This window comes from Daucus carota, chromosome 9, assembly GCF_001625215.2.
Source record: "Daucus carota subsp. sativus chromosome 9, DH1 v3.0, whole genome shotgun sequence".
Classification (NCBI taxonomy): Eukaryota; Viridiplantae; Streptophyta; class Magnoliopsida; order Apiales; family Apiaceae; genus Daucus; species Daucus carota.
In genome coordinates, this window is record NC_030389.2 from 45,073,810 (window position 1) to 45,098,024 (window position 24,215).

Here is a 24,215-nt window from a genome sequence, read left to right on the forward strand (position 1 = left end):
GTTCAATGTATCGAATCCCCAATTGGCCAGTTCCCCCAATTTTTATCAAACCAAAATTGACACACAACTAGTAACATAGATATACACAGGGACATAGATACACGCATAGATACAAACATATAGCTACAAAGACACAGTCGATACAAAACTGAATGGAGTTTTGTTTACCTGGAATGTTTGATTCGCTTAGGAGTTGAGAATGGAGTGATCGGCTGATGGAGCTGAGAGAATGAGAGTTGACTCAGCTCAGAGTCCTGTGAATCACTACTCAGTATCAGCATTGAATCTGAATACATAATTAGTAGAGTGATTAGGTTAGGGTTATGCGAGTTTTTTTGGCGTGCTTAGCATGTACTCATGGGCACAAACGAGATCGAAATAAGAATGATAAAGTAAGAAATGTAAAGATAGTTGTCAAATCTATTAATATTTTATACGATTATACGATATACAAATAAGTATAGTGGTACGGTTGTTTCAAAGAAAAGTTTTCAAATAATAAAATGAAAATAAATGATTGGTAGAAAGGAGTATATTTCATTTGACAGGGATAGATTTTCATGTATGCTTAGATCCGTCATTATTCTGAATTCTGAATAAAATTTATCTACCCAGAAATTAGTTGTTTTTTCATGATAAATCATAAAACAACAGACTTATTCTGAATTCGAGATTCGAGAATTCAAAATGTAAAAGCCAAAAACAGGATTGATAAATCATAAAACAACAGACTTACACTGGATTCGAGATTCGAGAATCCAAAATGTGAAAGCCAAAAACAGGATTGAAAGACTGTGGGAAATGGAAAGAAACATGATTACATGCAACGAAATACACAATTTAATAAATCTTATTCAAACAATCACACAACATTTCAGTGAATATACAAACAAAGAACAGAAGAAGGATAGATGATGTTGCCTTCAGGAGTGATAAAGGTTGTAATAAGGACGATGATGATCAGGCTATATCAGAGATAGTCAAAGACCACCAGCAGAGTCCAGGACTTGGTCACATGGTATCTCCTCGCTTGGCATGTGAAAACTGAATTTTTATTGACTTTAATCGCATTAATAATGATGGTCAATCTGCGCACAAAATTCTCCACTAAATAAAAAATAATTGATGGACAGACACTAAAAAGACACCGATTAATCACGCATTCTCTTTCGAAATAGGACTACTAAACTCCACTTAATCATACATAACAGAGACAACATTGTTATTAATTCATCTTCAGGCTCTTCCTTCTTTGCTGCCTACTTCGCAGGAGGCTGATCACCAAATGAAGCAACCGAAACCACAGAGCAAGCCTACTTGGACAGATCCTAGAAAGCGAGATCATAGTTAATAATTGATCCCAGCTGGGATAAACAAAGCAAAATATTGACAAACCACAATATGAAGAGTTAATAGAATATCTTGATGCAGTTCCGTGGAAGACAGGCCTAATTCGTGTAATTGCATAGCCATTCTGGCAAAAAGAGTCCGCGGAGCAATAAATTGGAGGCATTTTAAACACGAAGTGTTCATATTCTACTATACTTGTACTTTCTATTAGACTATTACTGACCTTCAAAAACTCCTCAACTTTCTCAGCCTGCTTGTAGGTGTAGTCTGTTGCCAGAGACAAAGCCAAGACATTTTTATAGGCGTTGCTGAACATGCACGATGCTGCAGCAATACTCGGGTATGAAATAGAAAGGGACAGAGAAGCAAGATTTGATAATCCACTCGCAAATTTCACTGCAATATAGTCTTCAGTGAGCTCAAGCATCTCTGGACCGTGGACAGAGCCATTGTCGTATAACGACTTCACTGTCAGAGCCATTTACAAGGTCAGTGAGAATGAATTCTCAGAAGTGCTAAATGAATTCTTAGAAATGCTAAATGAAGACTTACTTTTTTTCTTTCGACTCTTTTGCTTCCTTCCATAATGCACATTAACAGGGATTGGTAACGTCTTGGCAATAGCATTCTGCAATGTAAACACCATGGAACTGCAGGAAGACTCGGTCTCCTTGTGAACAAAAGGATTCACGCTGTCCTCATCGAGTAAAAGAAGGCTCTCCTCACAATTAGAATTTATGATGCAAAGATAATCCGGATAATCTTCAGGAGACTTATATCGCGTAACCTCCAGAGACTCCAAGTCATACAAAAAGAAATTTGTCACCTGCTCTCGGTATTCCAGAAAGACAATCGTCCGTACCAAATATTTACCACTACACAATAAACCTACAGGAACTGAAAAACCAACTTCCTGCAATTTTATAACAAGCCTCTTCTCCCAGCGCGATTCAGATGAGAACTCGTCTTTAACTAGATTCCACATGTCAAGAAATCCAGAACCATCATCACATCCGAGAACAGCTACTGATTCTCCGAATGCTTCCATAGCAAATTGAGTACGATATTTGATAAATTCTTCCGGACACCTGAACTGCTGAATAGTCTCATTTCTGACATCAAAACAGACAGCCAGTGGCACGATTGATTGAGGTCCGGGTCCGTACCTAAACGTATCTGTTATCATATATGCAATACCATCTACAAACTTGGTAGGTTCAGGCACAACGCAAAAATCAACAATTTCATCTTCATAGTGATAATTAGTATGAATGATGTTCCAAGAATTAGTACTCAAGCTGTAAACAAAAACGTCGAAAATATTACCAATTGTGGAAATGACTATGACCTTATAGTCATGATCATAATGTCCAAAGCTCACACCGCCCTTCCTCATTAGCCAATCGTATTCGTCAGAAATTCTGAGCTCTGGAAGCTTCTTAGCCTTTCTACAAATCGGGTTCCAGAGATGTAAATTATCTCCAACGCGATAGCCAGAATTAAATTCTCTGAGATTATTATCCGATACACCGTTTCTAGAAATACATAACAGCCCGTCACAAAATCCGTGGATCTTGAGTTGGCATCCTTCGAAAATGTTGATATTTTTCTCGAATAATTCGGGAGTGTAACGGTGTTTTGAATGATTCGTACTATCAAGAAGCGGCTCCCAATTGGTGAGTAATGTGCATGATCTCGAATCTTGATGTAGCACATATTTGTTTGCAGAGGAGGTTTTTTGGTAAGTGAGATGCGTGTTAGCCAAGGAAGTAGAGTGAATAACTTGATACCATGTTTTGGAGACACAAGTGCATTGTACAAGAGACCTGACTTCTAGTCTGCAGAAGATATCTATCAGTAGATGTGTCGGCAGATACATTTCTGTATCGACGTTGTCAGATGGTATCTCTCTCGATCCGCTTTCTCAAAAAAATATGTAGATGGTATCTCCCTCGGTCCGCTCTGTGGAAGAATATTACATTTCTGTTTCAGAGAGCATTGTTGTATTTTTCTTGTTTGTGGAAGAACTCTGGTGTTCAAAGGGATCTGGGCTTTTCTTTGAATGTCAGACTCTGAAGTAGTTGACTTATATTTGATTATTCGAATGGATTGTTGGGGTGGACTTGGTTTTTTTATGTAATGGCCAGCTGCAAGATAGATTTGACTTTAAAGTTCGAGTTTAAAATTAAGATAGTGCTCGGCCTGGCCAATTTCAGTTTAGTTTTTTTTTTACTAACATGGCTTATAGGTTATAGCTTTATAATTTGAGTATCTGTTCTAAAATATTATTCAGAGTCGAGTTAGGACCTGGACTAACAGAAAACGAGCCCTTAACCAATAAGTTATCCAATCGTACTAAATAACGAGTTTTCTTGACAACAATCATGATTTTGTATATTTTTTTGTTAAGGATAAAGAGGGCTGGAGGTTATGAAGAGTAATGTATCGACAGCCTAGCCTATTCGAATGGATATATATTTTAATAAATTCAATTTTGTAAGATAAAAGAGTTTCTAAAATCAATGTCTGAGAATTTTTTTGTTTATGCAAGTGGGATGACATTTTGAAATAACTTGACCATAATATTTATAAAGACAACTTTCATCTTATATTAAATCATGTCTTGAATTTAGGATCATCAATTTTATTTTTTGAAACAAATGTGTTGATCTAATAATAGAAAGTCATACGGCATCTACATCAATGATCGAGTCGAACAAACTGAAAATTGTAATCGCCTAGTTAAACGATATTTTGAAGATAAAGTATATACAAATACAAATACCCGTTTCATGCATCGAATCACCGGTACTCTCTTCATCATGCCCTAATAGAGCTATCGTTTGAGCTATCGATCAGAACTGCGATTTCATGCAAACTTTCATCATCAAATCAAGACACCCGCTTACAATGAAGAAGCGAAAAACAAAACTCTCACGAGGGAGAGAAAACAATCTTAGATCTGGAGCGGAACCACAAAAACAAGAGAAATCAGACTGAAAATCCACCCGATTGAAACAGATAGGAAAGACAACGAAATCTCCGATGGTTTTAGATCTAAGAATCTTCCCGAGAATAGATCTGGAACGAAAACCAAAAAAACAAGAGAAATCGGATTGAAAACCCACCCACTTGGAAGAGAAACAACGAAATCTCCGATGATTTTCGATCTAAGTTTTCCGAGAATAAGTATTATTCGAAAACTATAAAAAAACAAAGTAATTAGCTGATTTGGGACTTTCCACCGGTGAAAACCGATGGAAACCCGAGACGGTTACGACAAGAGAGAGACTAGACTCTAGAGAGAATTAGGGTTGGATCATCATTTTTATTATTTTTGAATTGAGGATCATCAAAATTGAAATCATATATTTATAACTTAAATGAATGTTTATAAATGCAAAGCCTTTTTTCCCCTTTTAAGTGACAAATTAACATTTCACATCCGACAAATTAACATTTCACATCTGCCTAGAGATTGGGCTACTAATAGTTGGGCCACAGTCCTTGCTTATATTTTCCTTTGCAATTTGATGTAGCCCAGTTAAAAGTTTAGAAACTTTTCCAATCCACTATTAATTTAATGTTACGAAATCCTACAAGATTTATTAATAACTGTCGAATCAACTCGTGAATTTTAAAAAATCTTCATTAATTACCTCACAATTCCGAAATAAGAAAGCTTACAAAATTAGTACAGTATGACACATTGGTGAGGTATAATTGGACCGATAGTAATAAATTGCGAGAACCAAAAATAAATACCAACAAAAATTCAAAACAATCTTATGTATGCTGTGCAGATGTATATGCCGACTCTCACACAAAACGTGCATATCGCCCGCTGCGAAATACAGTTTTGTGATGAGAAAAAGACAGACAAGCAGAGATTGAGACAAGCCAAGCACGTGACCTGTCAAACCTTTTGCTTTTGCTTTTTGGTCATGCCTTTCTTCTCCCCTGCTACCCCATCTTTTCACTTCGGTCACTCATCTTGACATGGATTTTTTTTTTTTCGATTTTGAATTGTAATATCTATTATTAGGAAGTATTCTAAGAAATATTTTCATTTTTTAAATCTGATCGACAATATATGATTGATTCTATTCATTGGCAACGGCTTTTAAGTCAGCTTCTGAGTTTATAAGTTAGAAACACTTATTTCGTACCGTTTGTGTAAAAAGTTAAGAAGCACTTATAAAAAGCTAGGAATGCTTGCTTTTGTTTCAGGATTTTTACTTATTATCAAACACTTTAATCACTTATAAGCCTTAAATTGCTTTTAACTTCTATTTCACTTATTTATTTTAAGCAAGAAGCACTTATTTTAAATTTACCGAAACAGCCCCATAGATCAATCAACTAGAATTAGTCATACGTGTGACAAGTCATTAGAAAAAAATTGAGCTACACGACATTATTCTTTATTATTTACGTGAAATATACATGATAATATTGATTTTGTACGAACAATAATAATTACTATTTATTTCGATCATTACAATGAATAATCAATGTTCAACTGTATTAAATTCAGTTTCTTGTTAAGTGATTGTTCCTGACATTAAATTTCTTATTTATTATTATTTAATATCTACTTTATAAAAAGTTAAATCTTTAATTTCCTAATTTATTATCGAGAAAATATTTCTCATCGTATTTATTATTTGCGATAAATATATACAACAGCATTTTAGCAAGTACACAACACATGCAATAATTATCATCTACTTGCTCCTAGAATTCCAAAACCCAATAATTTTAAACTGTCATCTTACAGTGTTGTGTCAAGCTTTGGCTGTTTCTCTGCATGACCTGTTTGTGTTTTGTACGTACACACAAAAAGATTTGTATAATCTTGAACTAGCACTGTTGAGTATCAAGACAACAGTACATATAATCATGCTCACAAAACACTGAGCTAGTTAGCTAGGCAGTAGGTATTCACAGATCTCGAGGCACCCAGAATTTCAGGTTTAGTATTAATTGTTTTACATAAGTGGGGATATATGTTTCTTTCAAAAAAATTCTCTTTTTGTTTGTTCTTGAAATGCTGCTAAAAAAGTTTGATGGGGTCCTTGAATTATTTGTATAATATTTTTTGGCAGTTGAGTTTGTAGTGGAGAGATAGAAGAGTTAAAAGGGTTGGTTTTGATTGTGGAAGTGGTGGGTGATGATTTTTGGAGGTATTTGTTGTTGGGAAGTGAGGTGATGTTGTTTGGATAAGGGGATAGAAAGGTGGTGGTTTTTTTATGTGAGTTTTGGTACTGGTTTGTTTTGATTGTTGATCATTGTGGTAGAAGGGTGTGTGATGGATCATGATTGAAGATCAAGAGAGTGAGGTTTTTGGGGAGAGAATGGAGGTTTTGGGGGGATTCTTGATTTTGATGTTGTTGCAAGGCTGTTTTGCATCTCTTTCTCCTTCTGGAGTGAACTATGAAGGTTCTCTCTCTCTCTCTCTCGCTCTCTCTCTCCCCCTCCCTCCTCTCTCTCTCCCAGTCTATCTCTCTCTCCCTCCTCTCTCTCTCTCTCGGTCTCTCCCCCCTCTCCCTCCTTTTTATTCTATACTTACGTGTCCACCTATGTTGCATTAATCAATAGATTTGAATATTTGTGTATTGATTATCTGAGTGAATATTTGTGTTAGTGTATCTTTGTTCATATTGATTATTTAGGTGGTGAATATTTGGGGTTTATTGTTGTTTACTTGTTTGTTCAAAGTTCAACTTCTGCTTTTGCCAAAAAAAAAAGTTCACCTACATATTTTCTCACTATTTCCAATCCTTACCATGTTTGTACAGTTCTTTCTAATACTTATGTTATGTCCCTGTCTGAAAGAAATTTTGGGCATATTACATATACACGATACATTGATCGATGCTCCCAAGCATATATACCTGGTAATTGGTAGGTCTTGCGTCTTTGAAGGTTTCAGAATGAGGCTTTTCTGGTTAAAACTCCAGTTTCAGAAAGTTTCAGATATATTGGCATTATATAGTTGAAACATAAAGATTACATATTAAGCGGCCACGGTTTTAGCTGTGAATTTCTTGATTCTAATATTACCATTCGATTATATCTTCCTTGTTTGAAATTTATGCTCATATCTGTGTGTTGCCATCTACGGTATTATTATTAGTTTCTTTGCTAAGTTTGTGTTGTCATATAAATGCAGTTGTAGCCTTGATGGCCATAAAAAATGACTTAATTGATCCTCACAATATGCTGGAGAATTGGGATATTACGTTTGTGGATCCATGCAGTTGGAGAATGATTACCTGCACTCCTGATGGCTATGTTTCTGTTCTGTGAGTTGCTTAACCTCATTGCTGTTTGTAGCTTTTCTTACATCTTTCACTTTTGATGATAACTGGAAAATCTTAGAAACTTTGATGATTTAGCTGTTAGTAATCTTACCATATATTCTTGTTCTTCTTTTATTAGAGGACTACCTAGCCAGAATTTGTCGGGGACCTTATCTCCAGGGATCGGTAACCTCACTAACCTGCAATATGTGTAAGTTTACAGCAAGTAATTTATAATTTCTCTCTGTTGTCTCGTTCTACATTGTTTTGCTTGCACCAAAATTTATTTAAACTTTCAGTTTCTACTGAAATATGTTTTAACGGATATTAAAACTGACTATTTTTTACATATATAGGTTAATGCAAAATAATGCCATTTCTGGCTCTATTCCTGCTGCTATTGGAAAATTGGAGAAGCTGCAAACACTTGATCTCTCCTCCAACAAGCTACATGGTGAAATCCCTAGTTCGTTTGGTGACCTTAAGAACCTGAATTATTTGTGAGTTGCAAAACTTTTCCCTAAGTGTCAATAATTCATGTATAAAAGAGAAGCAATGGAGTATTTTAAAATTGACTCCAAATAACTTTTCTTTTGAGCAAGCCAGGCGACTAAACAACAATAGTCTTACTGGAAAGATACCTGATTCTCTGTCGGGACTCGGCGCTCTTACTCTCGTGTAAGTCTATTTGTCTAATTCCTTTAACTTGTATTAATTCAGTTGCATAAGAAACCTGAGGGAGTATCTAAGTGATATAATTTTCCTTGGACACATTTATTGATTACTATTGCACATGCCAATGTTTGCAGGGATATGTCTTTCAACAATTTCAGTGCTCCTGTGCCAAAATTACCTGCAAGAACTTTCAGGCTAGGGTTCTCTCTTTTCATTCTTTCAAACAGCAATCTCTTTAATTAGTTGCCTAATCTTTAGATGTTAAGGTCTTGTTACGCTTATTTTTAGGATTACCGGCAATCCTTTAATTTGTCCCGAAGGAGCTGAAAACAATTGTTCTGTTATATATCAGAAGCTTCCGTCCTTCCCCCCAGATGGTAAGAAGAATCACAAATTTACATTAATTATTTTCTATTGTTTCTGTTTACACTAAAATAAGAATACTTTATTCCTTCACTAGATCAAATTGAATCCGGGAGAAAAGACCACCACCACATAGCTATTGCAATGGGTACAAGTTTTGGTGCTGCTCTTCTAATCATTATAATCATAGGGTCCCTGGTATGGTGGCGATATAGGCACAATAAGCAGATTTTTTTTGATGTTCACGGTCAGTCCCTAATCCTCTTGTACTTGTACTTTTATAAAATGTAATTTTTTTTGTATGAAGTTCAGTGAAGATAATTGCTTACTAATCCTATAACTATTTTACATCCTATATATGCAATAAACATGTGCTAAACTTCAGCAACACGGAAATAAATCACATCATCTGTCAAAAGTTAAGATGCGTTATATTTTACCAAAACAGAGGGAATAATATACTATTCAGTAGATATTTTTGTATTTTTAGCAAGGATTTTTTATTTGGCAGATCAATATGATCCAGATGTATGTTTGGGACATTTGAGGAGGTATACCTTCAAGGAACTTCGAACTGCCACCGATCATTTCAACTCGAAGAATATTTTGGGGAGAGGAGGATTTGGCATCGTTTATAAAGGTTGCTTAAATGATGGGACTACTGTAGCTGTCAAAAGGTTGAAGGAGTATAATACCTTGGGGGGTGAAATACAATTCCAGACAGAAGTAGAACTGATAAGCTTGGCCCTTCATCGGAATCTTCTCCGCCTCTTGGGGTTCTGCACGACAGAAAGTGAACGAATTCTTGTTTATCCATACATGGTAAATGGGAGCGTGGCATCTAGACTAAGAGGTCAGTGTGAAAATCATTGTTAGTCTTATAATATGCAAGTTCATGTAACATTATCCTCTCTGCCCTTCAATCTGGCAATTAGACTCTCAGTGACCAGTTACAACTGTTTCGTAGACATACAAAGTTTTGACTATAAAATGTGAATGCATTGTCATTATCTCATAATTCCTGTAAAAGGGGTTGAGGTTAGTACTGCAGAGCTAGATCACTTTGTTAGAAGTTATATTCTTGCTTTTATTTTCAGGTGGTATAGAGTCGTGTCACCAAGCACAAACTCCAAAACCTACATTGTTAAATATATAAAATGATTGAAAAGCAGCTCCAGCAACTCTATGCTAATTTTTAATAAATTAGAATATGCCGATAACAAATACTACATGTCTCTGGTTATCCATTATATGACATCTAGGTTTATTTCCAGATCATGTCCTTGGCAGGCCAATCTTAGATTGGTCAAGGCGAAAGCAGATAGCTTTAGGTACGGCAAGGGGATTATTTTATCTCCACGAGCACTGTGACCCAGGAATCATCCATCGTGATGTGAAGGCAGCCAACATCCTGTTGGATGAAGACTTTGAGGCAGTTGTTGGTGATTTTGGGTTGGCAAAGCTATTGGATCATCGTGAATCTCATGTGTCCACGGCTGTCCGTGGTACTGTTGGCCACATTGCTCCGGAGTATCTTTCAACTGGTCAGTCATCAGATAAAACTGACGTCTTTGGTTTTGGCATCTTGCTTCTTGAGTTGATCACAGGTCAAAAAGCTTTGGACTTTGGCCGGGCAGCTAGTCAGAAAGTTGTGATGCTTGATTGGGTATAATTCTTCATCTTGAGCTTATGTAACTTCTGTTTGTAACTTGTAAGCAATAATTTTAGTAGTATCAAATTGATGCTGTATCGCCTCTTAATAGCTTGGTTCTTTACCTCGTTCACTATATCAACCTGCCAGAAACCGTAAATTATCAGAACAGAGCCGTAATTTGATCTCTTCTTACTTGCAGGTGAAGAAGCTGCGTCAAGATGGAAAGCTAGACCTAATTGTAGATAAAGAGTTAAAGAAAGATTATGACAAGATCGAGTTGGAAGAGATTGTGCAGGTAGCTCTTTTATGCACACAATTCAACCCTTCGAACCGTCCCAAAATGTCAGAAGTATTAAGAATGCTGGAAGGCGACGGTTTAGCTGAAAAATGGGAGGCCTCTCAGAGAGATGAAACACCAAGTTGCAGGACATCAGAAACCACTCCTGAAAGATACTCAGATTTCATCGAAGAATCTTCCCTCGTGGTCGAGGCCATGGAGCTTTCAGGTCCTCGATGACAGATACACAATTTCTTGTACTTCAATTCAGTTATATGTAGTATGTTGGTAAAACCATTGAGCTGAGAAACAGGCATTTGGTGTTATAGGCTTATAGCTGACTAGCCAGTGCTCATAGAAGTAGAAATTTCGAGATCGAAAGCCAATGTGTATAAGCATTTGAGTTTATTGCGCATGAATGGTGCATTTGAGTCATTGAGTGATCAATATTTGTAGAATTATGTTTTGCATTATGATAATAGACCTTCACTATCAATCGGTCGAGTTCGAGAAATTAAAATGGGATGATCTAGCTGATCTAGCTGGTACAAGTCTTGATGTACATTTTTATAATCAAAATGGAATTGATGGTTACTCAAAAAAATAAAATAAAATGGAATTGATCTAGCTGGACAACGAAAGCGAAAGCTGTATCTTTATAATCGAAAGCGAAAGCTGTTTTTTTTAATTCATTATCAAATGATTGTATTTTTATAATCGATTATGAAAGCTGTTTTTTTTATAATCAACAAAGTTGAAAGCTATTGTTTGATAATCAAATTAAAGTGGATTTTTTTTTTTATAATCAAACGAGTTCAAAACTACTATTTTATAATCAAATTAAAATCGGATTTTTTATAATCCAAGATGTTGAAAGCTATTAATTTATAATCAAATTAAAATAGGATTTAACTGAATAGCGAAAGTTGTAATGTACGATATTCAACTTTTTTTATAATAGAAAATATGATGTATGATTTCTTTTTATAATCAAATTAAAATATGAAAGATAATGTGATATATGATTTTCATCATCAAATTAAAACAGGCATGATCTAGCACAGTAGAATTGTCATGCACAATTTTAATAATTGGACCGAGATTAAGCTAATATAATTTTCGATTATATAATATAAATTACTCAAATATTATCCCAAACAGACTTTTTAATCTAAATAATTTTTTAACTTTACAACTGAGAATATTATTTTTTTTTTTTGAAAGAAAAACAGAGAAAATTATTACTTGCTATATATATGCTTGCTTTAGGCTCTTAATCTTGTCCTAAAATTGTGGCGTTCCCATAATTATTACATGCACATTACGTATATAAACCATAAGTCCATAACCATAAACCCTCTTCTTGTCTCAAAACCCTCCACCAATTCAACAACCATGGAGCCAAAGAAAACAAGGGGTCGTCAAAGAATCGAGATCAAGAAGCTCCAAGGTAACCAGCAGCAAGTCACTTTTTCGAAACGTCGAAAAGGCCTGTTCAACAAGGCCAGTGAACTCTGTGTTGTAACCAATGCTGAGGTGGCCGTTCTTGCTCAGTCTGTTGGAGGCCGTGTGTTTGCTTTTGGCCACCCGAGTGTCGATCGTGTCGTCGAGGCTTATCTTGGGAACAATGTGGTGGATTGGGGTGAAGTGGGGGAGGACTTAAGGTCAAATTATGAGGAGTGGAATAAGAAGTACTTGGAGATTGTTGAGGAGACTAAAGTTGAGAAGGCGAAAGTGAGTATAGTGGAGGAAAGTAGTCGCAGGTTTTGGTGGGAGAATTGTTTTGAGGATTTGGAGGTTGATGAGCTTGAGATTTTTATTGATTCGATGGAGAAGTTAAAGACTAATTTGATGGTGAAAGGTGAGGAATTGAAGATTAATGAGATTGCCAATGCTGATGATCCTCAGTCACTTGATGATCAAGTAGTGGTGCCTAATTCAGATCAGTTTGTTTCGTATAATGTGGGATTTGCTAATGGAGATTTGATGATGCCTGCTGTTAATTATGGTTCCAGTGGGCTTAATAAGTATGGCTTCGTGAACGATGGATTGGTTCTTGATGATAATGGTGGTGATAATTTGCAGGATTTAAGTGATTTTGGTACTTTTGGGGTTCCTAATACTAGTGATCTCTATTTTAGCCAGGATTAGATTCGAAGTGAAAGCAAGGGCTTTCTTTTTCTTGACTTAATTAGTTACTAATTGTGAGTAATTAGCAGGATATTGGAAATAATTAGTAAGTTTGAAGTGGTTCCTGAAGATTTCTGGGGTGGGAGACTAGATCTTCAAGAATTTCGGGATAAATTTGTATATGTACTTGAATACGGTGTTAATTATTGTTTAATAACATTGTCACATCTGTTCAAGTTTGAGTTACTGATGTTCTGGTTTTTCGTTAATTGTTTTTTTGTTCATAGTTATTATTTGTCTGTGATTGTGTTCATTATGATTGTATCGTATCGTCACAATGATCCTGTACAACCGCTTAAGAATTGTTGCAAGGCTCTTCTGCATCTCTTTCTCCCTGTGGAGTAAACTATGAAGGTTGGAGAATCGGAATATTACATTTGTTGATCCTTGCAGCTGGAGAAGGGTTGCCTGCTCTTCCGATGGCTACTGCTCTGTGAGTTGCTTAACCTTATAATCTTTAACTTACATAGATCTGAGAAATTTAATGGAAAATTCTGAAAAAATTTGGGAATTCAGTTGTTAGTCATCTTCCGGTATATGCTTGTACCTCTTTTAATAGAAAAAAAATGAGTTGTTAGTCATCTTACGGATTTAGTTGATGATTGTGTAAATGATCCTTGACCATCAGTGACCAAGGACCGAACCCCATATATTAATGAGTCTTAAGAGATCGAGAGCTCAAGCAAATTAAAACCCGGATGAGCTAGCAGAATGCTGAAAGTGTCATGTATGTTTTCTAAATTGTGCAAATGAGCATTACTAACTAGCAGATCCTGTTGTCTGAGCATATTAGAAATCTTGATGGTGTATATAATTTGTCTTAAATAATCATAAAATTAAACATGCCTTCAAGTAATTTCTCAACAACATTATGACAATATTTTATAGCTAAAAATTTCACATAGTTACATAATAACTGTGACATCATTATTACATCAAAATTTATAACACATGTTACTGAATGTTTGAACTGATCCAATCTAAGAGCTTTGACTTTACATGGTTTATATCAATACCAACAGAAACACAACTAGCAAGCATCACACAGGGTGCATATACACACACATACAAACTTTACTGTGTGTACTTTATGCTCATCATTAAGATTCTTTGTCTGTGCTGAAGAGGGTATGCTAAATGGTCATTTGGTTAAGAGCTGGAGCTGAAAAAAGCTGGAGTTATATGTCAGTTTGCTTACTCTGCATCTCTCAAAAGAGGGTACTTTCTGGATTTGTAGTTTCACTTGTCTTTCTTACTGTGTTTCTGTTTGATCTTTCATTCAAGACTCCTTTTTTAAATCCAATTTTTCGAGGATTTAACAGTTTAAGTTCAAATTCTAGTTACTTTAGTAATACTACTGATGCTAAATTGACCAATTCTTGGGATTTTTCTGGAATATCCAAAAATGAGACTTTTGTTAGTGATAGTGGAAATGGAGGTGATTTTGAGGATGCCCCTTTGAGAAATTTGTCTAATTTGGTTAAAGTTGGAAGCTTTGTCGCGGATAGAAATGTAACTGTTAAGGAAAGTAATGTGGGAAAATTGGAGGATAAGGGTAATGCAAGTTTAGTTGATGATACTGTTGGTTACCGAGACGGTTTGAGTTTTGGTAATGGGACAAGTTTGGTAAGTGGTGATGATAAGATTGGTGATTTGTCGGATAATGGAGAGAATGGTGCACTGCTACCTAGTTCTGAGGTGAAGCTTCCTGTAATTTCTTCGGAAAAAGTTAATGGTAGGTCAAAACAATCCCAAATTCCAGAAGTGCAGAAAGGTTCACTGGAAAAATGTGATATTTTTGATGGAAGGTGGGTTAGAGACAATACAAAGCCATATTATCCTGTAGGTACTTGCCCTCACATTGATACAGTTTTTGATTGTTACCTCAATAAGCGACCGGACAGTGAGTTTGTGAAATGGAGATGGCAGCCAAACGATTGTGATATCCCAAGGTACTACTAGTCTCAATTCCCTGAATAGATTTGAATCCCCCCTGTTTATGTGTTTTTACTATACAAGCTATCCTAACAAATACCGTATATATGTAGAGTTAAGACTCAATAAGATAATATCCATTGGTAGTGTTAAAGAGGCAATATCCATTGGTAGTGTGTCAAAAGAGATTAAGACGTAGATCCTTTGCCTCACTATAGCTGTTAAAGGCTTAAAGAAACTTGGTGAAGAGCTCATTACTTTGATGTAGTACTCAGTTTCGTTTGTTGTTTTCTGAAGGTTGTAAAAGTTTGGAGGTGGGAGCATTAGGGAAGATGAACTAATTCTAGAGCAGGTAGATAATTTTAACTCACTGTGAACTATGTTGCAGAACTAGTGTGACTAGTGTCCGATGCTGTAGTAAATACCCTAATTTCTGTTGATCTGTACCCGGGACTTTGCAATGTCTTTGTATTGCAAGATAGTTAGCTTTCGTATTATACAAATTGATTGACATTGTAGCAACTTGTGCTCAAAATTGTAATTATTTAACTTAGCATAGTACTACAAAATAGCTATCAATATTTCTTTGTTTTCTGCTGTCGTTATTGCAGTTTAAATGCAACCGACTTTTTGGAAAGACTCAGAGGTAAAAAACTGGTATTTGTTGGAGACTCGCTGAATAGGAATATGTGGGAGTCCCTTGTCTGCATACTTCAACATAGTGTGAAGGACAAGCAACGAATTCATGAGAAACAGGCTCAGGAGACATCAGGAGGAAAGGGGTTCAGAAGTCAAGGATTTCATGCATTCAGATTTGAGGCAAGCATAAACATTTGACATTTATCTAAAGCAATTTACTTATTTATCTTACCAGTATTGCTTCTGGCTCTCTTTGTAGGACTATGATTGCACTGTGGAATTTGTAACATCTCGATTCCTTGTCAGAGAGTCATCTTTCGAGGCAAAGAATGGTTCTTTGGAGACGCTAAGACTGGATCTAATGGATCAGAGCGCTTCAAAATATTACAATGCTGATTACCTGATTTTCAATACAGGTCATTGGTGGTCGCATGATAAAACCTCTAAGAGGTTAATGCATTTCCTTCATATTTTCCTCAGTTTTTCGTAATTTTCCAGCCATATTATTACATACCACTGTGCCACACACCTGTGAACCAGAAATTTGAAAGTATGGTCAAGCGGAGACTAAGCAGTCTTTATATAAATTCATACAGAGCAAAGGACTTGATAATAGGAAGTATCAGTGTAAAATCTGTGACTAATTTTTTCTTTTTTATTGATATAACAGACTAAACTATTACCAGGAAGGTAATATTGTACACACAAGACTTAAGGTACATGATGCTTACAGGAGGGCACTCAGGACTTGGGCTAGATGGGTTGATGAAAACGTCGATAGGAAGAAAACTCAGGTTATCTTCCGGGGATACTCAGCCACCCACTTCAGGTATAAGCGTATAACTGTTTCCTTCTGCCTTGCATCTGGTAACATCTATTAATCCTTGTGTTCTTATCTAATAAAAAAAACTTGTTTTTTATATATCTTTATGTCATATGATGCATAAATAGTATTTGTAAAGCAAACAATTCCGCTTGCCTAATTCACTTAATAATCACCTGTTAATTTGAAAAGCCTGTTTCATATGAGTTTTCTTGACGGTTCTTTGTGTGATGCTTGGCAACCTTGTTATAAACTAGATTGTATCCGTGGAAGACCCGACTTTCTGCCATCTTTAATCTTCTCTGTTGTAGTCAGAGCACACTAGGTTAGTAAAAAAGAGATGCCTGTCTGTGGTCTCCAGCAGACTGTAACAATTTTAACTCGTTTTTCTTGCTTTGTTAGTGCAATGGATACTTTTATATTGATCTGTCATAAAGTTTGTTGGATCCTAGTCATGATCCTCTGCTGTATAGCCATTGAAAATTTTACTGATCCTTCTTTTTTTAGTGCTTTAGGCTAACTCTTCAGAAAATAATACAAGTAAACTGTTAAATAGTCATCCTATGTGTTTCCTTGTCCAAAATCTGTTATGGTTTTCGCGTCCTTAATTGTTTAATTTGATGCATTGCAGAGGAGGCCATTGGAATACAGGAGGTCAGTGTCATCAAGAAACTGAACCAAGTACCAACGACATTCACCTAATTAAATATCGTTCAAAGATGAGAGCTCTGGAGCGTGTGATCCAAGACATGAAAACACCGGTGATATATCTAAACATTACTAAGCTCACGGACTACAGAAAAGATGCACATCCTTCAATTTACAGATCAGAACAAACTGCTGGGCATTCTGCAATGCATCTCGAGGATTGCAGTCATTGGTGTTTGCCTGGAGTACCAGATACTTGGAATGAGTTGTTATATGCTTCTCTCTTGAAAACTGGAACCGGATCATGGAAAGCCTAGGCTGAGATCTTGTCAAAGTTCTGCAGAATGTGAAAGGTTTGAACTTCATGTATCCTGGTGCTTATTTTTTTCTTTACTCAGTTTCTCAATTACAAACATTCATATATGATCCTATATTCAATCTCTCACTCTTTTGACAACCAGTCCATCTAAAATCTTAAGGTCAGGCACGAGAACTCTGATACCATGTTGAGAACCCATCCATCTAAAACCTTAAGGTGTTAGAGGAACGCCCCAAATGGATCTTATGCTATATTTCAACACATTCTTTAAACAAATAGTAACACTTTCTGCACTTCTCATTTGCTCAGAATTAGTATATATAAAGTTCAATCATGATTGATTCATCATAAATTTAGAATTACAGAATACAAAGCAGTACATCAAGACTCTTGCATTTCGAAACCTTAGCAAACAACTTTTATTCATACACATACATTTTCCTCACAGAAAACCAGATAGTTATTACATTACCACAACATAAGCTGATACAGATCCAAACACTAGCCATAAAGAAAACTCGAAGAATCGAGTTCATTGCCTTTCTGTGACTTGCCAGTTTGCCACACATTAGCCAAAGCCCTCAGACTCATTGATAGAACTTCTCAGAAGCTTCATCTTCAAATTCTGCAGTGCATGCCCAAGCTTTCTAGTGTTTTGCAGACCATGCAGATGGCTAAAGCATGCACAAACTATCTAAATTTGGAGCATGACTCCAAATTGCCATGTTTTTCTCAATCCATTGAAAGATTAGTGAACTTAATCCAAGAAACTGGATAATTATGTATATGTAACCTTTCAATGGTTGGAAAAACTAGTGGAGAGACTAAGTTACAACCCTGGGGCCTTTAAATAGCTGATCAACAAGAAAGAGCTGTAATATTGAATAATTGTATCATTATCCAAAACATACTTTTACTGTTTACTTTATTTTAAAAATTATATGACTAAGCCTGATTGGATTGTCCTCCATTACTCTAAGCGGTGAGTTTATCTTCCGTTATTCCCGAATATTATACTCCCTCCCATTTAATTTAATTGTATACGTTTCTTTTCAACTGCTCGACACGCATTTCAATGCTCTTATAAAATATAATTACGTAACTTATTTTTGAGATTTTCTTTTTCTGAATAAAAATATAACATCCAAACTTTAATTCAGAAAAAGAAAATTTTAAAAATAAATTACACAACTACACTTTACAGGAACATTAAAGTCCGTGCCGCGTCCGCGTCCCCCAATATATACAACTCAGGGGGACGGAGGGAGTAGTTGTTAGTGTTAAATAACATTCTAGTTTCTGACTTTTAGATGAATATCCAGCCATATACTTATTTTTAACTAAAATAGGTGTGCTTTCATCATGAAATTACATGTCAAGAGGGTAATAAGGTTATTTAGCCCTAAAATCCATCCATATTTTAATAAAATCTCATTGGTCCATGCTTTTGAGTTTAGATTATTACTGTCGTCTCATTGGTCAATGCTTTTGAATTTGGTTTATTGATGTCGTTTGTTTAATTATTACTCCTTCTGTCCCTTTAATTATTTTTTTTTATCTTTTTAACTCTTTAACACGTATTGTAAGATGCATATAAAAGATAGATTAACTGTCTGTTCTTAGAATTTTGTTTTTCTGAAAATATATAAAAATTTAAATATTATTTTTTTATTTAGAAAGTGATAAACAATTTTTCAAATTATATTCTATAAAAATCATTTTCAATATATACAATTGAAGGGAGGACATAATATATTTTTTTATCGCTGGCGGTGTATACTCTATAGTGTTTCCACTAACTCATGCTCATCCAAAACTGCTTTTTAAACTCCTCATAGTCATATCCATCTAATTTCCCACTTATCCGGTGCTTGGGCCGTGGCAACTTCTTATTGGGTGAAGCTAGTGACGCATGTAAAATACGTGCCACGCGTTTTTGGACGTGTCAACTTACGGAAAAAGGACTTATTTTGACTTATTTTTAAGAAAAAATATTTGGTGGTTAACATTAAACTAGTTGAGAAGCCGCGCGATTGCGGCGCCCTATAAAAATTATATTAATGATTCAATATTAATATTTGTAAAATAAAATAATTTTGTGGCTGTTTATAAAAAATATATTAATGTTTCAAAATTAATAATTGTAGGATAAATTTAATTTATATTATAAAAATCTTGATGTAATACCAATACTAATATATAAAATTGCAAAATTGAACTATAATTCATGGAGAAAAAATGAAAATAAATTTATACACGTAATTAACAATTTAAAGTATGACGAATCTTAATTTTATTTGTTTTTTTAAAAAGTAATCATGTTCTTACATTGTCACCTTCTTCCAATTTTTTTTGAATTGATTGTGCACAAAAACATCTAACTTAAATCTATGAGATAACGGTCTATAACTACCCTTGCTTGTAACAACTTATATTTTTTAATACTGTATAAACAACCTCTACTTAAAAGTTGCTTGAACGGAGCAAACAGATAATGCATGAATAATAGATGATCCAAAACCCAACAATCTATATGGGTATTTATAGATGAAGAGAAACTTGTGTGCTACTCTTTCCCATAATTAAATAATCCGAAACAAAATCAGATTAAAATTTTCAAACTACTATGTATTCCATAAATAGTTTGAAACAAAATCAAATTCTAAAACTTGCTTCTAATATATCCGAAACTAAACAAGATAGTTCTAATTTTTGATATTTTTCATCCAAAAATTTCAGAAAATTAGAAAAATAGAATGAAGCAATGTGAGAGGCAAAATCTTGATGTAATAAGCTTCACCATCAAAAATCGAGCAAGAGATTTATATTATAAAAATCTTGGGGAATTGATAAATAAGCTCCCCGTTTTACTATTTAAGCTCTAATTCCATGTTTTATACCACAATTACCCATACTTTTTACCCATGTTTCATCCATATAATAGGTGATTATGCTATTTGGGTAAAGAAAAAAATTAAAATGGAGCTTAAATAGTAAAATTTGGAGCTTATTTATCAATTCCCAAAATCTTGATGTAATACCAATACTAATATATAAAATTGTAAAATTAGACTATAATTCATGGAGAAAAAATGAAAATAAATTTATACACGTAATTAACAATTTAAAGTATGACGAATCTTAATTTTATTTGTTTTTTTAAAAAGTAATCATGTTCTTACATTGTCACCTTCTTCCAATTTTTTTGAATTGATTGTGCACAAAAACATCTAACTTAAATATGTGAGATAACGGCCTATAACTACCCTTATTTGTAACAACTTATATTTTTTAATACTGTATAAACAACCTCTACTTAAAAGTTGCTTGAACGGAGCAAACAGAAAATGCATGAATAATAGATGATCCAAAACCCAACAATCTATAGGGGTATTTATAGATGAAGAGAAACTTATGTGCTACTCTTTCCCATAATTAAATAATCTAAAACAAAATCAGATTAAAACTTTCAAACTATTATATTCCAAAAATAATTTGAAACAAAATCAAATTCTAAAACTTGCTTCTAATATATCCGAAACTAAAGAAGATAGTTCTAATTTTTGATATTTTTCATCCAAAAATTTCAGAAAATTAAAAAAATAGAACGGAGCAATGTGAGAGGCGCCACCTACACGCCCCTCGCTTCTCCATTAAAAATCGAGCAAGAGAACTATCACGTAAATAATTTGTCTTTCCCATTATTAAATATAATCTGAAACAAAATCAGATTAAAACTTTCAAGCTACTATATTCCATAAATAATTTGAAACAAAATCAAATTCTGAAACTTGCTTTTAATATACCCGAAACTAAAAAAAATAGTTCTAATTTTTGATATTTTTCACTTAAAAATTCCACAAAATTAGAAAAATAGAACGGAGCGATGTGAGAGGTGCCACCTACCGCTCGCTATAAAGGTATATTGATTTCTCTTTCGGCCAATAACAGGCCCAATGGGTCATTGATGAATAGTTTACTTACATGCGGGCCTCAACGAACACGGCAGTGTCACATGAGCTGGGTGTAAGCGTATAAATTACACAGTTATATGAAAAATGCTTGGGGGACCGTACAAAATTTTGTAACATGTGATGAGTATTAATTGAAATAATATTGTTTATTTTTTTCTCAAAAAAAAATAAAAATATTTTTTATTTTAAAAATTCGACTACATATAAATATTTTGATAATAATTACGAGAATAGTGATCATTTCGTGTCGTATACCGTTCGGTACACGACACGAACAATACATGACACGAATTGTCAGCTCTAATCTATACACCCGTCTTGGTGTCTCACCCTCGGACCGTCCCCGGCAATCCGAGTATTAATTATTTAGTTGATGTTTTTTTCTTATTCTTTTTTTGTTTATGTTGGACTATATATTCTCTGAAGCGAATCGTCCCATGCAATATATATTTCCAGCTTTACCTGTCAAACTCAGCCAAATCAATCAATCAAAGCCCAGTGTTGTCAACTATGGATTACATATCACGTAAGTGTATATATATACACTTCTCTGCATGCATACAAAAGAAACTATACCCATGCTATACAACAGTTTCTAGTACAACTGTGAATTCAAAAATCTCCTCCCACCAGTAATCATTGTTCGAACAAGATAAAAATTATATGACGAGACATTTTTGTAATTTTGATGAATGCAATGACTGGTGATGTTGTCACTACGGGATTCTACTCTGAAATCTAGACATATTATAGCCGAATGGGTGTAACAGTCCAACAGTAAATGGAACTTGTTGGTTTAAAAAAGTGTTTATTGTTAAAGGAAAAAAAATAGATTAAAATTGAGAAGTAAGGAAAAACTTATACATTGTTATACAAATAGGTTAGGAAAAATAGAAACAACTTCTCTTCAAATGTTTCTGCTAGTTCCTAAACACCACGAATATATCATGCACCGAGCTTTCTTTTAACAGGAGATCATATTATATTCTTAACATATATTTTTATTTGAGAGTCTCATTTGAATCATAGTGTATTCTTGCATGTATCTTACTCGAGAATCTAATTTGAATCGTAATGTATTCTATATACACCGATTTGGGACTGCACATATTTTTTTATTGATTTGAATTTCAATAACATATAAAATAAGTTGCTAGGAGGGAATTATCAGTAATAACTAGGGGAGAGCACGGTGCGGATCGGTGCGGTTTTAGGGTAAAACCGCAACCGAAACCGCAAGTGTTCGGTTTTTAAAATTGAAAACCGCAACCGCAACCGAACCGCCGGATCGGTTTCGGTTTCAAAAAACACCGGTTCGGTTTCAAACAGTTCGGTTTCGGTTTTAAAACCGCAATAAATAAAAATAAGAAACATACTTCCAAATTAAAATAGTAGATAATTTATGTTGATTCGATATATACTTTAAATTTAATAATGAACCACATTATTATATTATCGGATTTAAACAAGATTAGATTACAAATGAAACTTATATATTATGTGGGGATCATGATTGAAGTAGATTAGCGGACTCAGTTGTAGTGATACTAAAATAAAGTACTCGGTGGAAGAACTCGTCCGGATAAAACAATTTTAACAAAACAATGTCAGCACATTTCAACCCCACTTCCCAGTAATCTCTCTTGTCTTCATTTTACTTTCTTCATTACATTTACATATTATATATAAATTATGTGTAATATACACATATATATATAAATATAAATAATATTTATTTTAATAATCGGTTCGGTTCGGTTCGGGTTTTTGCGGTTCGGTTTTGGTCTAAAACCGGAACCGCAACCGTTATAATCGATTCGGTTTTTAAATTTTCAGTTTCGGATCGGTTCGGTTTTAGACGGTTCGGTTTTGATCGGTTTTCACCGATTTCGGTTACGGTTTCGGTTTCAATTCGGTTTCTTGCTCACCCCTAGTAATAACATTGGTACACTGGTCCAAGCATGAAGAATTTGGTGCCTTTTGAAAATTAATAAAAAAACAATTTATATGTCATAAGTTTTAACAAGAATTTACACAAAACTTGATTTTATATCCTCGCTGGTCTATAAAATTTGGTATTCTATAGTTTTATCCCAAATTTTTTAGGGAAATCTACAAAACTACCTACCTTTTCTTTAATTATTTACAAAAATACTACCTTCCAGAATTCTTTTTAAAAATACCTTTTCATAAAATCTTTTTTTCAAAAATACTGTTTGCAACTTTTGCAACCTCATCTGCAACTCCAGGCGGCGCCAGCCGTGTTGCAACCTCTTTTGCAACTTCATATGCAACCAAATTCCTGATTTCAAGTTCCAGTTTTCAAATGTCGTTTTCGACCTCATTTTCGGAATCGATATATATATATATATATATATATATATATATATATATATATATATCGATTCCGAAAATGAGGTCGAAAACGACATTTGAAAACTAAAACTTGAAATCAGGATTTGTAATTGCATATATGGTTGCATATGGTTGTATTCAGTTGCATATGGTTGCATTCAGTTGATTCTATTGTAATCTAATGGCCCCGCCAGGGGCACACCATACATCTGTTGTTACTTACAGTTTTCAGTTGCATTTAGTTGCAACTGAGGTTGCAAATGAAGTTGCAACTGCAGTTGCAAATGAAGTTGCAACTGCAGTTGCAACTTCATTTGCAACCTCATTTGCAACTTTTGCAACCTCATTTGCAACTTTTGCAACTTACAGTTTTCAGTTGAACTAGTTGCAATTGCAGTTGCAACTGTTGCAACTTTCCATTTTTATTTGCAACTTTTGCAACCTCATTTGCAACTTTTGCAACCTCATTTCCATTTTTATTTGCAACTTTTGCAACCTCATTTGCAACTTTTACGGCTGCGCCGCCCAAGGTTGCAAATGAGGTTGCAAATCGTATTTTTGAAAAAAAAAAATTTATGAAAAGGTATTTTTAAAAACAATGAAAAAGATGGTAGTATTTTTAAAAAAATAATTTTACAGATGGGTATTTTTAAAAAGATCCCAATTTTTTATCATTCGACTTCTAATGCGGGCCTAGTGGTTATGGTT

The 24,215-nt window shown here is 34.5% G+C and overlaps 4 protein-coding genes and 1 long non-coding RNA gene across 6 annotated transcripts; 3 read left to right on the plus strand and 2 right to left on the minus strand.

The window, feature by feature from the left end:
- Positions 1–1,038: 1,038 nt before the first annotated feature.
- Positions 1,039–3,427, minus strand: LOC108201734 (putative F-box protein At3g52320). The gene is made up of 3 exons (XM_017370020.2): positions 1,903–3,427; positions 1,574–1,818; positions 1,039–1,328 (listed from the first exon to the last, which is right to left on the minus strand). Exons 1-3 carry the CDS (start codon positions 3,227–3,229, stop codon positions 1,314–1,316), a joined length of 1,587 nt encoding a protein of 528 aa, XP_017225509.1. The 5' UTR covers positions 3,230–3,427; the 3' UTR covers positions 1,039–1,313.
- Positions 3,428–6,184: 2,757 nt separating this feature from the next.
- Positions 6,185–11,082, plus strand: LOC108201764 (protein NSP-INTERACTING KINASE 3). 2 transcript variants are annotated; one of them, XM_017370053.2, is made up of 12 exons: positions 6,185–6,324; positions 6,459–6,792; positions 7,526–7,658; positions 7,795–7,866; positions 8,012–8,155; positions 8,262–8,333; positions 8,465–8,524; positions 8,619–8,707; positions 8,791–8,940; positions 9,205–9,546; positions 9,968–10,359; positions 10,547–11,082. In XM_017370053.2, exons 2-12 carry the CDS (start codon positions 6,669–6,671, stop codon positions 10,862–10,864), a joined length of 1,896 nt encoding a protein of 631 aa, XP_017225542.1. In that variant the 5' UTR covers positions 6,185–6,324; positions 6,459–6,668; the 3' UTR covers positions 10,865–11,082. The 2 variants fall into 2 exon arrangements, with proteins under 2 accessions (XP_017225542.1, XP_063940838.1); XM_064084768.1 differs by lacking the exon at positions 6,185–6,324 and having other exon boundaries at positions 6,523–6,792; positions 9,220–9,546.
- An 852-nt stretch (positions 11,083–11,934) lies between these two features.
- On the plus strand, positions 11,935–13,006 carry LOC108202294 (agamous-like MADS-box protein AGL62). The gene has a single exon (XM_017370683.2). It carries the CDS (start codon positions 11,939–11,941, stop codon positions 12,773–12,775), a length of 837 nt encoding a protein of 278 aa, XP_017226172.2. The 5' UTR covers positions 11,935–11,938; the 3' UTR covers positions 12,776–13,006.
- An 813-nt stretch (positions 13,007–13,819) lies between these two features.
- Positions 13,820–17,978, plus strand: LOC108203142 (protein trichome birefringence-like 2). The gene is made up of 5 exons (XM_064084054.1): positions 13,820–14,766; positions 15,361–15,568; positions 15,648–15,838; positions 16,059–16,217; positions 16,843–17,978. Exons 1-5 carry the CDS (start codon positions 13,952–13,954, stop codon positions 17,174–17,176), a joined length of 1,707 nt encoding a protein of 568 aa, XP_063940124.1. The 5' UTR covers positions 13,820–13,951; the 3' UTR covers positions 17,177–17,978.
- On the minus strand, positions 14,252–16,845 carry LOC135149143 (uncharacterized). The gene is made up of 2 exons (XR_010287283.1): positions 16,388–16,845; positions 14,252–16,284 (listed from the first exon to the last, which is right to left on the minus strand). It is a non-coding gene; the product is annotated as an uncharacterized LOC135149143 (long non-coding RNA).
- Positions 17,979–24,215: the final 6,237 nt, after the last annotated feature.